Source organism: Bufo bufo, chromosome 11 (assembly GCF_905171765.1).
Source record: "Bufo bufo chromosome 11, aBufBuf1.1, whole genome shotgun sequence".
In the NCBI taxonomy this organism is placed as follows: Eukaryota; Metazoa; Chordata; class Amphibia; order Anura; family Bufonidae; genus Bufo; species Bufo bufo.
The window spans coordinates 79,726,216-79,739,583 of NC_053399.1; the positions used below are offsets into that span (position 1 = coordinate 79,726,216).

The 13,368-nt window shown below is 43.4% G+C and overlaps 1 protein-coding gene across 3 annotated transcripts in view; it reads left to right on the plus strand.

The window, feature by feature from the left end:
- The window catches only part of CCDC9B (coiled-coil domain containing 9B), a 69,524-nt gene that overhangs the window by 17,640 nt on the left and 38,516 nt on the right, over positions 1–13,368 (plus strand). For all 3 annotated transcript variants that reach the window (XM_040411696.1, XM_040411694.1, XM_040411695.1), the window contains 3 exons: positions 76–189; positions 1,656–1,790; positions 12,992–13,066. In XM_040411696.1, coding sequence (XP_040267630.1) covers positions 76–189; positions 1,656–1,790; positions 12,992–13,066 — 324 coding nt within the window. The remainder of the gene's footprint in view (positions 1–75; positions 190–1,655; positions 1,791–12,991; positions 13,067–13,368) is intronic.

The window sequence follows — 13,368 nt, forward strand, 5'->3', positions numbered from 1 at the left end:
GCCACCCTGTATAATAGAGGGTAAATTGCAATCGGAGTAATCTAAATCTGTATTTATGGCTTATTTGTGCTACAGGAGAAAAGAATAGTAACAAAAGGCCGGAGGAGCTCTGACAGCACCGAGCAGAGGTTAACTTTACGTATGGGGAATGAGATGCAGCTGTGTGTTTCTGTGGACAGTAAAGTAGAGGTCGGTTTCCATTTAATAAGATTTTGTGCTTTCTTTTCTAGAATCTTAAAAATTTTAAACTACATTAATCAGTAAAATTTTTCTTTCTGTCCACATCCGTATGTCCGTTCTGTGGCACCTGCATAAATATAGAACATGTTCTATTCTTGTCCACATTATGGACAAGAATAGGACTGTTCTATTATGGACCAGACGTTCCATCTCGCAAAATGCGAAACACACAAGGCCGGTATCTGTGTTTTGCGGATCCGCAATGTGCGGACCACAAAACAAGCTACGGTTGTGTGTATGAGCCCTAAGCCTGTGGGCATCGGTTTGCTTTAGCAGCCATCAGCATCTCACAATTGCATTGTGGGGAGCCAATGGGGTAAGAGAGGAAGCTCCCTCCCTCTGTAAATCCCTTTGGTGTGGCAGTCAGCAGTTCAGAGATGCAGGTGGATACAGCAGGATAACAGCCGTGCCTCTGCCGCTGATCTAGTAGGAGCAGGTTCTGCCCTACTTGATGAGTGCACAGTACATGAATGACACTGTACATTTACGGCAGATGTGTGGAACTCCTTGTCCACCGTGCCGTACATGTATGCCAAAGGTCCAAAAGGAGTTAAAGATTTTAGCATTTAATAGTTTTGGTAGGGTGGCCATTTAGCAAAAGGGACCAGAGGAAGTGCAATTATGTTGGATGTCATTATTTGAAAACAATTAGCATCTCCCACTTTTTGCCGTCCTTACAACGTTTCTGAAAGGTGGCATGGTAATGGTGGGGACGGGGTGTGGTCAACCACCCTGACAAATGTATCGTCATTTATGATAGTTTTCTGGTGTAAATGAAGCCAGAAACTATCGCAGTTCCGAGCTGTCGTAGATTTCTGGTAAGGCATACGGACTACAGGAGGATGCGCCTAATTTATGATGAGGTGTGCAGGGAATATCAAGACTGGCGCAGGTCTATATTAATCTCCCTCAACGTGTCCGCCTGCTGGGAGTCCCAGCAATCAGCTGTAGTCTAGGGAAAACCTGGCAGTAACTGTTTAAATTTCTCTGCAACACCTCCACAGGAGAAGCTAAGAGAATTGTTCAATCACAACAATGGTCTGCAGGACAGGACAGGTCCTCCACAACAAGAGATGCTGTTTGTGACCACTCTCCATTCTGGTCAGGAGAGAAGAATCCTAAAATAAAGGAAAACCCCCCATACTAACCCAAGATTTCCATAATGAAATGTATGAAAGTGTTTGTTTTTTTTAAACCGGACCACCCCATTTAATATAACTTTATTTACTCTTGGTCATTGGATTGAGACCTTCTAGTCACAGTTACCAAGGAAAGCCATGAAACGTGAAGTTACAATATTTAAAACCTGTTCATTTAAGACATAGTCATTTTTAAATTCTCGTGAATTGTTAAATGAGTGAAATTGTAATCACTTTACCCATAGTACTGTATGACATATGCCATATTATCTCTAGGGCATGAGGACAATTGGTAAGAAGATTGACCAAGATGTCGTATATTTGACAAGTAAAACTAAACTATCCATGGAAGACGTTAATAACGCCTTTGGTACAGGTCCTCATATGCAGATTGCTATTTCCAGACAGAAGGTGAGTACTACCTGAATATATAGACATATTGAATTAAAAAAAAACACCTCTTCTTTGCTCCAGCACGGTCAAGAAGTGACATTTGACTAGCGAACAAGTAGCTGCTCGTAGGTTTGATCTCCCAGGGTCTGAAAACGTAGTGAGTACCTAATTTATTATTATTTTAAAGAAAGACTTAACCGCTTGCCGCCACGCTAACGCCGAAAGGCGTCATCGCGGCGGCTCCCCCAGGCTACGCTAACGCCAATAGGCGTCATCTCGCGTGAGCCGAGATTTCCTGTGAACGCGCGCACACAGGCGCGCGCGCTCACAGGATCGGAAGGTAAGAGAGTGGATCTCCAGCCTGCCAGCGGCGATCGTTCGCTGGCAGGCTGGAGATGTGTTTTTTTTAACCCCTAACAGGTATATTAGACGCTGTTTTGATAACAGCGTCTAATATACCTGCTACCTGGTCCTCTGGTGGTCCCCTTTGTTTGGATCGACCACCAGAGGACACAGGTAGCTCAGTAAAGTCCCACCAAGCACCACTACACTACACTACACTACACCCCCCCGTCACATATTAACCCCTTATTAGCCCCTGATCACCCCATATAGACTCCCTGATCACCCCCCTGTCATTGATTACCCCCCTGTCATTGATCAACCCCCTGTAAAGCTCCATTCAGACGTCCGCATGATTTTTACGGATCCACTGATAGATGGATCGGATCCGCAAAACGCATCCGGACGTCTGAATGAAGCCTTACAGGGGCGTGATCAATGACTGTGGTGATCACCCCATATAGACTCCCTGATCACCCCCCTGTCATTGATTACCCCCCTGTCATTGATTACCCCCCTGTAAAGCTCCATTCAGACGTCCGCATGATTTTTACGGATCCACTGATAGATGGATCGGATCCGCAAAACGCATCCGGACGTCTGAATGAAGCCTTACAGGGGCATGATCAATGACTGTGGTGATCACCCCATATAGACTCCCTGATCACCCCCCTGTAAAGCTCCATTCAGATGTCCGCATGATTTTTACGGATGCACTGATAGATGGATCGGATCCGCAAAACGCATCCGGACGTCTGAATGAAGCCTTACAGGGGCATGATCAATGACTGTGGTGATCACCCCATATAGACTCCCTGATCACCCCCCTGTAAAGCTCCATTCAGATGTCCGCATGATTTTTACGGATGCACTGATAGATGGATCGGATCCGCAAAACGCATCCGGACGTCTGAATGAAGCCTTACAGGGGCATGATCAATGACTGTGGTGATCACCCCCCTGTCATTGATTACCCCCCTGTAAAGCTCCATTCAGATGTCCGCATGATTTTTACGGATGCACTGATAGATGGATCGGATCCGCAAAACGCATCCGGACGTCTGAATGAAGCCTTACAGGGGCTTGATCAATGACTGTGGTGATCACCCCTTATAGACTCCCTGATCACCCCCCTGTCATTGATTACCCCCCTGTCATTGATTACCCCCCTGTAAAGCTCCATTCAGACGTCCGCATGATTTTTACGGATCCACTGATAGATGGATCGGATCCGCAAAACGCATCCGGACGTCTGAATGAAGCCTTACAGGGGCATGATCAATGACTGTGGTGATCACCCCATATAGACTCCCTGATCACCCCCCTGTCATTGATTACACCCCTGTCATTGATCACCCCCCCTGTCATTGATTACCCCCCTGTAAAGCTCCATTCAGATGTCCGCATGATTTTTACGGATGCACTGATAGATGGATCGGATCCGCAAAACGCATACGGACGTCTGAATGAAGCCTTACACGGGCGTGATCAATGACTGTGGTTATCACCCCATATAGACTCCCTGATCACCCCCCTGTCATTGATCACCCCCCTGTCATTGATCAACCCCCTGTCATTGATCACTCCCCCTGTCATTGATCACCCCCTATAAGGCTCCATTCAGACATTTTTTTGGCCCAAGTTAGCGGAATTATTTTTTTTTTTTTCTTACAAAGTCTCATATTCCACTAACTTGTGTCAAAAAATAAAATCTCACATGAACTCACCATACCCCTCACGGAAAGCAAATGCGTAAAATTTTTTAGACATTTATATTCCAGACTTCTTCTCACGCTTTAGGGCCCCTAGAATGCCAGGGCAGTATAAATACCCCACATGTGACCCCATTTCGGAAAGAAGACACCCCCAGGTATTCCGTGAGGGGCATATTGAGTCCATGAAAGATTGAAATTTTTGTCCCAAGTTAGCGGAACGGGAGACTTTGTGAGAAAAAAATTAAAAATATCAATTTCCGCTAACTTGTGCCAAAAAAAAAAAAATTTCTATGAACTCGCCATGCCCCTCATTGAATACCTTGGGGTGTCTTCTTTCCAAAATGGGGTCACATGTGGGGTATTTATACTGCCCTGGCATTCTAGGGGCCCCAAAGCGTGAGAAGAAGTCTGGTATCCAAATGTCTAAAAATGCCCTCCTAAAAGGAATTTGGGCACCTTTGCGCATCTAGGCTGCAAAAAAGTGTCACACATCTGGTATCGCCGTACTCAGGAGAAGTTGGGGAATGTGTTTTGGGGTGTCATTTTACATATACCCATGCTGGGTGAGAGAAATATCTTGGTCAAATGCCAACTTTGTATAAAAAAATGGGAAAAGTTGTCTTTTGCCAAGATATTTCTCTCACCCAGCAAGGGTATATGTAAAATGACACCCCAAAACACATTCCCCAACTTCTCCTGAATACGGCGATACCACATGTGTGACACTTTTTTGCAGCCTAGGTGGGCAAAGGGGCCCATATTCCAAAGAGCACCTTTAGGATTTCACAGGTCATTTACCTACTTACCACACATTAGGGCCCCTGGAAAATGCCAGGGCAGTATAACTACCCCACAAGTGACCCCATTTTGGAAAGAAGACACCCCAAGGTATTCCGTGAGGGGCATGGCGAGTTCCTAGGATTTTTTATTTTTTGTCACAAGTTAGTGGAAAATGCTGATTTTTTTTTTTTTTTTTTTTTTCATACAAAGTCTCATATTCCACTAACTTGTGACAAAAAATAAAAACTTCCATGAACTCACTATGCCCATCAGCGAATACCTTGGGGTCTCTTCTTTCCAAAATGGGGTCACTTGTGGGGTAGTTATACTGCCCTGGCATTCTAGGGGCCCAAATGTGTGGTAAGGAGTTTGAAATCAAATTCTGTAAAAAATGACCTGTGAAATCCGAAAGGTGCTCTTTGGAATATGGGCCCCTTTGCCCACCTAGGCTGCAAAAAAGTGTCACACATCTGGTATCCCCGTACTCAGGAGAAGGTGGGGAATGTGTTTTGGGGTGTCTTTTTACATATACCCCTGCTGGGTGAGAGAAATATCTTGGCAAAAGACAACTTTTCCTATTTTTTTATACAAAGTTGGCATTTGACCAAGATATTTATCTCACCCAGCATGGGTATATGTGAAAAGACACCCCAAAACACATTCCTCAACTTCTCCTGAATACAGAGATACAAGATGTGTGACACTTTTTTGCAGCCTAGGTGGGCAAAGGGGCCCATATTCCAAAGAGCACCTTTCGGATTTCACAGGTCATTTTTTACAGAATTTGATTTCAAACTCCTTACCACACATTCGGGCCCCTAGAATGCCAGGGCAGTATAACTACCCCACAAGTGACCCCATTTTGGAAAGAAGAGACCCCAAGGTATTCGCTGATGGGCATAGTGAGTTCATGGAAGTTTTTATTTTTTGTCACAAGTTAGTGGAATATGAGACTTTGTATGAAAAAAAAAAAATCATCATTTTCCACTAACTTGTGACAAAAAATAAAAAATTCTAGGAACTTGCCATGCCCCTCACGGAATACCTTGGGGTGTCTTCTTTCCAAAATGGGGTCACTTGTGGGGTAGTTATACTGCCCTGGCATTCTAGGGGCCCAAATGTGTGGTAAGGAGTTTGAAATCAAATTCTGTAAAAAATGACCTGTGAAATCCGAAAGGTGCTCTTTGGAATATGGGCCCCCTTTGCCCACCTAGGCTGCAAAAAAGTGTCACACATCTGGTATTGCCGTACTCAGGAGAAGGTGGGGAATGTGTTTTGGGGTGTCATTTTACATATACCCATGCTGGGTGAGAGAAATATCTTGGCAAAAGACAACTTTTCCCATTTTTTTATACAAAGTTGGCATTTGACCAAGATATTTATCTCACCCAGCATGGGTATATGTAAAAAGACACCCCAAAACACATTCCTCAACTTCTCCTGAATACAGAGATACCAGATGTGTGACACTTTTTTGCAGCCTAGGTGGGCAAAGGGGCCCACATTCCAAAGAGCACCTTTCGGATTTCACAGGTCATTTTTTACAGAATTTGATTTCAAACTCCTTACCACACATTTGGGCCCCTAGAATGCCAGGGCAGTATAACTACCCCACAAGTGACCCCATTTTGGAAAGAAGAGACCCCAAGGTATTTCGTGATGGGCATAGTGAGTTCATAGAAGTTTTTATTTTTTGTCACAAGTTAGTGGAATATGAGACTTTGTAAGAAAAAAAATAAAAAATAAATAAATCATCATTTTCCGCTAACTTGTGACAAAAAATAAAAAGTTCTATGAACTCACTATGCCCATCAGCGAATACCTTAGGGTGTGTACTTTCCGAAATGGGGTCATTTGTGGGGTGTTTTTACTGTCTGGGCATTGTAGAACCTCAGGAAACATGACAGGTGCTCAGAAAGTCAGAGCTGCTTCAAAAAGCGGAAATTCACATTTTTGTACCATAGTTTGTAAACGCTATAACTTTTACCCAAACCATTTTTTTTTTTACCCAAACATTTTTTTTTTTATCAAAGACATGTAGAACTATAAATTTAGAGCAAAATTTCTATATGGATCTCGTTTTTTTTGCAAAATTTTACAACTGAAAGTGAAAAATGTCATTTTTTTGCAAAAAAATCGTTAAATTTCGATTAATAACAAAAAAAGTAAAAATGTCAGCAGCAATGAAATACCACCAAATGAAAGCTCTATTAGTGAGAAGAAAAGGAGGTAAAATTCATTTGGGTGGTAAGTTGCATGACCGAGCAATAAACGGTGAAAGTAGTGTAGTGCCGATTTGTAAAAAAGGGCCTGGTCTTTAGGGGGTATAAACCTGTGGTCCCTAAGTGGTTAAAGAGTATGTGTCTACAGATGTCTAGTGTTGGTTTATATCAGTTTTTTTATATTTGGTTTTTGGTGTTTTGTCTGACTAAAAGTTTTATTTCTGAAGAGACCTGATGACTAAATGCACTTCCACCTGCATCCAAAAGATGGCGATGTACATAAAGACATTTGTAAGAGATTCTTTAACTGTAGTTAGGTTGGCATGGTGGTTTCTTGAGGGTGCAGGGCAGGGAAGAACCTGATTGTAGGATTTAGTTTGTTTGATGTGGATAGCTTAGACTGCTGCTGGAAGGAAAATGCTGTCCTTCAGAATGAATTTCTGGATATATTAATCATTACTTGCCTTGCAGCAATGTTGACATACAAAGCCTATCTAGAAAATCTGTGTAATCTATCTATTTTATCCATCTATCTCAGTCTGTATATTTGTCTATTTCATATCTGTCTCCCAGTCACTCTGGAAGGTATGTATTAGTCATGGATAACCCCTTTTAATTAGAGCCAGCCGCAGCCCCTTCACCCGCAGGGTACTCAAATGCCGCACAGTTGCTTCACAACCGAGACAGAATGGAGCCAATCCTCTTTGATGACCTCTTGGGCAGGGGCGTTGCTAGGTTAAAACATTCAGGGCCTAGGCCCCTGATGTTTTGTCCCAGGCCCCGAATGTACTGCCTGCCAGCTAGATACAACTCTATTGCCATCCTCAGGATGGCAATACAATTGAATCCAATGCCCTGCATGAGCTGAAGGACCTGTGGTGACATCACAGTCCATGTGATCAGTTCTGAATGCAGTAGCTGAAAAGGACCTGCCATGATGTCATCATCATGTGACCAGTGCAGGAGAGGACGAAGCTGTGGTGAGGTAAGTGAAGGGCTAGATTACTCAATGTGAGAAGCAGAGCAATGTTGGGAGTTGTAGTTATTTAACTGGTACTGTATGTTAGGGCTGAAGGGAGGGAAGTTATTTACATAGGACAGTGGGGTGGAGTGATGTTATTTACATGGGACTGAAAGTTGAGGGAGTAATTTTTTTTTACATGGGAATGCATGTTGGAGGTGGCTGGAGCAGGGTGATGTTATTTACATGGGAGTATATGTTGAAGGCGGCTGTGGGAGGGAGTGATATTACATGGGACTAATTGTTGAGGGGTAATGTTATTTACATGGGACTGCATGTTGGAGGTGGCTGGGGAGGGGTTGTTTTTTTTTACATGGGACTGTATGTAGAAAGTGTCTGGGGGAGGGAGTGATGTTCTTTACATGGGACTGATTATTAAGGGGGTGATGTTCTTTACATGGGACAGTATGTTGAAGGCGGCTGGGGAGTGGGTGATGTTATTTTTGCGGGACTGTATATTGGAGGGGGCAGGAGAGATGGTGTGATGTTATTTACATGGGACTGTATTTTGGAGGGGCTGAGGAATTTTATTTTTTGAGGACAGTAAACGGAGGAATATAACTACAGGGGGCATTATAAATACTGGCGGCACTTCAGGGTGAGCATTATAACAGTAGGAGGCATTATAAATACTGGGGGCAATGTGGGGGCCTTTTAAATCCAGGGGACATTAGGCGTTCTTATTATTACTGGGGGTTCTATAGGATGGACTTCTAGATCCACATTATTTCTACTAAGAGGCCTTATTACTACTGAGGGGTCTGTAGAGAGCTTTATTACCACTGGGGGAACAATAGGGGGCTTTATTTCTACTGGGGGCTCTGTAAGGGCATTATTAATACTGGAGGGCTATTCTACTAATGGGGGCACTCTTGGGGAGTGTTGTCACTGTTGGGTCCAGTAGGAGGCAGTATTACTAATGAGAGTATTCTAGAAGGGAATTACTATTGGTGGGACTATGAGGAGTACTGTTACTATTGAGGGCACTTATTTTTCTTCAGCATAGTATTTGGGGGTACAGAAAAGTGAGGAAGCTAAGATGTCTGTGTGTCACACTCTGCAGAGACGAGGCGCGGCTGAGAGAAGTGTCCGGACCGAATGGAGAATATGATGACAGAGAAGATCTACATCAGAGGAGACGTCACCTGGGAGGCCCTGGATGTGAGAGGTATGTGCTGCTGTATAGCAAGTAAAGTAAAATGTCTTCAGTGCTAGTGTTTAGGGCGGTCGGTCCACTTAGAGAATTGGGCCATATGCATTGGGGCTTGGGCCTGACTCTAGCAACGCCCCTGCTCTTGGGGACATGTGTGCCAGTACTAAATGAAAATAAAGTACAAAAATATAATAGAATACTAATAAAAGAAAAAAGAAAACCACCCACACCAACCAAAACTATCACCATAGTTGCCCCGTTCACATTAAATTACACATATTATATATCAAAATGACTGAAACATAATAGGGAATTCATTTTAATAACGTATACCGTATTTTTCGCCCTATAAGTTGCACTTTTTCCCCCCCAAAAGTGGGGGGAAAATAGCACTGCGTCTTATGGGGCGAATGCTGCAATTTTACACTGATACATCGCTGCCGTGCTGCTGCACAGCGCGGCCGGCTTGTGTATCAGCGGGAGGGAGGAGGGACTGGGGGCCGGCATCTTGTTTTGTAATGGCAGCGGGGCCCGGTGCAGTAACTGTATTCTACTACACCGGGCCCCGCTCACTGTAGTAATCATATAGGCAATGTTAAACTGTAAATTCATTCATCCAGGCTGTAGTACGGTACTTACTACTAACTTCTATAGCAGGCAGAAGGCCGGGCGAGCGGGCGGGAGGCGGCAGCGTAACTCACTACGTCACTCACTTTATGAATGAAGCAGGCGGCGCAGGCGCGTGACGTATTGAGTTACGCTGCCGCCTCCCGCCCGCTCGCCCGGCCTCCTGCTTGCTGTGGAAGTTAGTAGTAGGTATCGTACTACAACCTGGATGAATGAATTTACAGTTTAACATTGCCTATATGATTACTACAGTGAGCGGCGCCCGGTGTAGTAGAATACAGTGACTGCAACGGGCCCCGCTGCCATTACAAAACAAGATGCCGACCCACACCCCCTGTATTGGGGGTCATTCACTACACAGGGACACTGTTATGGGGGGGATCTGTGGATGACACATAGCATAAGATGCTATGTGTCATCCACAGATCCCCCCCATAGCAGTGTCATGCCATCCCCAGATGCCCCATAATAGTGCCATCCCCAGATGCCCCCATATTAGTGCCATCCCCAGATGCCCCCATAATAGTGCCATCCCCAGATGCCCCCATAATAGTGCCATCCCCAGATGCCCCCATAATAGTACCATCCCCAGATGCCTCCATAACAGTGTCATCCACAGATGCCCCCATAACAGTGCGTCATCCACAGATCCCCCATAATAGTGTCATCCACAGACCACCATTAGTTCAAAACCCACCAAAAGCACACCTTTTGGTTCAAAATGTTTTTTTCCTTATTTTCCTGCTCAAAAACCTAGGTGCGTCTTATGGGCCGGTGCATCTTATAGGGCAAAAAATACGGTATATACTTTGGAAAAAAAATACTTTTTCCAAAATTACAAAAAAAACTAATACAAATCTCTAGGTATCACATAAAAACACAGCAAAAATGTAGTAGTCCAACAAATAAAGTTAGGACCGTGAAACCACCACATGTGCCAAGTCACAAAAAAGTGTCCTTTTCAGGCCTGGTCATTAAAGGGTTAAGACGAGGTTCCTATATCATTTTACTTCTCTATGTTACAGAATCCATCAGGTGCCCTGCGCGCCAGCCAAAACCATCCAATATAACAAGCAGAGATTTTGCATAATTTATATAGACTGAGTTTTTATGTCATTTTGCAGTCCTCTACGTCCTTGTGTCTGCTTTCATTTGCTTTATAGCTAGCAGGGAGCTGATAGAAGGACTAGGCCTTGCTCATAACACTATTTATCTGCTCGGTATGAGTGTCAGCGTTAGTCGGAGCTGTACTGTTCCCTTTTATGGCTTGAAACGTTGGACAAAAAGAATGCAATGTCAGTTGGCAGGCGCTCCAGACAATAACTCTGAAGCGGAGGCTGTACAGGAGCCAGCACTGAACTGCAAGCCTGGCAGAAATCATGCCCGCTGCTGTGTCTGGGTATTCGAAATACGAACTAGGGAAAACATGATAAACCATGAATGCTGTCTATACGTTCTTGTCAAGGTAGACACTGTGCTGGTGATGAGGAAATACTCACTGGTGATGAGGAATTTTCTAGATACCGAATTCTCCTTCAGTTTATGCTACAAGATCTCAAAAAATGCTTCATCATTTAGTTTTAATCGGTAAACAAGATGAATGTTGTTCTGGTATCACTAAGGCAACATTCAAATCACCTTTTAGTTTTCCCTTCTTCTGATCGATCTAGAACAGAAATATTTTAAAAATGCATCCTCTATTTTCAGCATCCGTTGTGCTTATTTTGATTCCATTTTTGTCAGTTCCCTCAGAGATTCGGGTATTTTAGACTTTTTCTCCCCTGAAAAATAAAGGATCTCAGAGGGAACTGCCAAAAAAAAAAAAAAAACAGATGCAAAATGAGCGCAATAGATGCTCAAAATAAAGGATATGTTTTTCCTGTTCTTCTGATTGATCAGTGGACTAATAAATATCGAGAGACTGTTGGTGCAGTATTGTTGACAGTTTTGACCACAGGATGTTTGATCTTTAATTACCTACCTATAGTGTAGGCACTTCCAGGGTTAAGTAGGGCTTAAAGGTCTTTTCTGGGAATACTAGGGTTTTTCATGTAGTCGTTGACCTCATGTACATCTTCCCATGCTCTTCATCATGTAAACCAATCACTCTGGTTTGTGTACTCTGTATGTAGCACTTCCTGTTGTTGTATCCGACCAAACCCATGATGCACTTCTCCTTTCTCTGCCACATCTCCAGCACCGCCCCTAACAACGCCTAGATAGATTATAGCTCCTCCCATCCAGCCAGTTACATAGACACTCCCCTATCACGGCCCCGCCAATGGACACAACATCACAGGAAATAAAGAGTTGCATGGACATGGTCATGTGACCACAGCCCAGAACGGAAGAATGGAGCAATAAAGGTAAAAGAAACACATCACAAAATTACAGCGACATTCATAAATTATTATTTTAAAGGATGTTGATGCAAACTGGAAAACCTTGCTGCACGTTTACAGTTTACACAAGAGCACCTGGATGTTCCACAGCAGTACTGGCAAAATATTCTGTGGACAGATAAAACCAAAGTTGATTCGAAGAAACACACAACACTATGTGTGGAGAAAAAGAGACACAGCAGACCAACATCAAAACCTCATCCCAACTGTGAAGTATGGTGGTGGGGGCATCATGGTTTGGGGCTGCTTTGGACGAATTGCTATCATCGAAGGAAAAATGAATTCCCAAGTTTATCAAGAATTTTGCAGGAGAACTTAAGGCCATCTGTCCACCAGCTGAAGCTCAACAGAAGATGGGTGTTGCAACAGGACAACAACCCAAAGCATAGAAGTAAATCAACAACAGAATGGCTTAAACAGAAGAAAATACGCCTTCTGGAGTGGCCCAGTCAGAGTCCTGACCTCAACCCGATTGAGATACTGTGGCATGACCTCAAGAAAGCGATTCACACCAGACATCCCAAGAATTTTGCTGAACTGAAACAGTTCTGTAAAGAGGAATGGTCAAGAATTACTCCTGACCGTTGTGCACGTCTGATCTGCAACTACAGGAAACGTTTGGTTGAAGTTATTGCTGCCAAAGGAGGTTCAACCAGTTATTAAACACAAGGGTTCACATACTTTTTCCACCTGCACTGTGAATGTTTACATGGTGTGTTCAATAAAAACATGGTAACATTAAATTCTTTGTGTGTTATTAGTTTAAGCAGACTGTCATTGTCTATTATTGTGACTTGATCACATTTTATGACCAATTTGTGCAGAAATCCATATCATTCCAAAGGGTTCACATACTTTTTCTTGCAACTGTATCTGCAGAACATTGCTGTACTAAATGCTAAATTATATACTTTTCTATCTGAGGCCTGCTGTTACTAAAATTCATTCTTCTTCTAGATATCTGCTATACCAAAAGTAGAAAGGAGGATACAAAAAAACAAGACAAAGCGCAAAACAGAACAAAACAAAGAGGTGAGCAATATGTACAAAGCCATCATATGCCGGCTTCTCACAGCCTACCACCACCACACATCTGAACCAGGCAAAGACAGCAATGGTTAGCAAATTTAGCACATGTCCATCAGATAATAAGTGTCCCTAAAACAAGAAATCCATCTAACGGTGGGACACTTGAGTAAAGCCTTATTGACCTCACATTGGTGGCCCCGTAAAGTACAACATTGCCTTTGTTAGGGTTGGGTCACATGGTCAGGTTTCCTGATGCAGTTTTGGAAGCCAAAACAAGGAGTGAATTCAGTAAAGAGAAGTCGTAT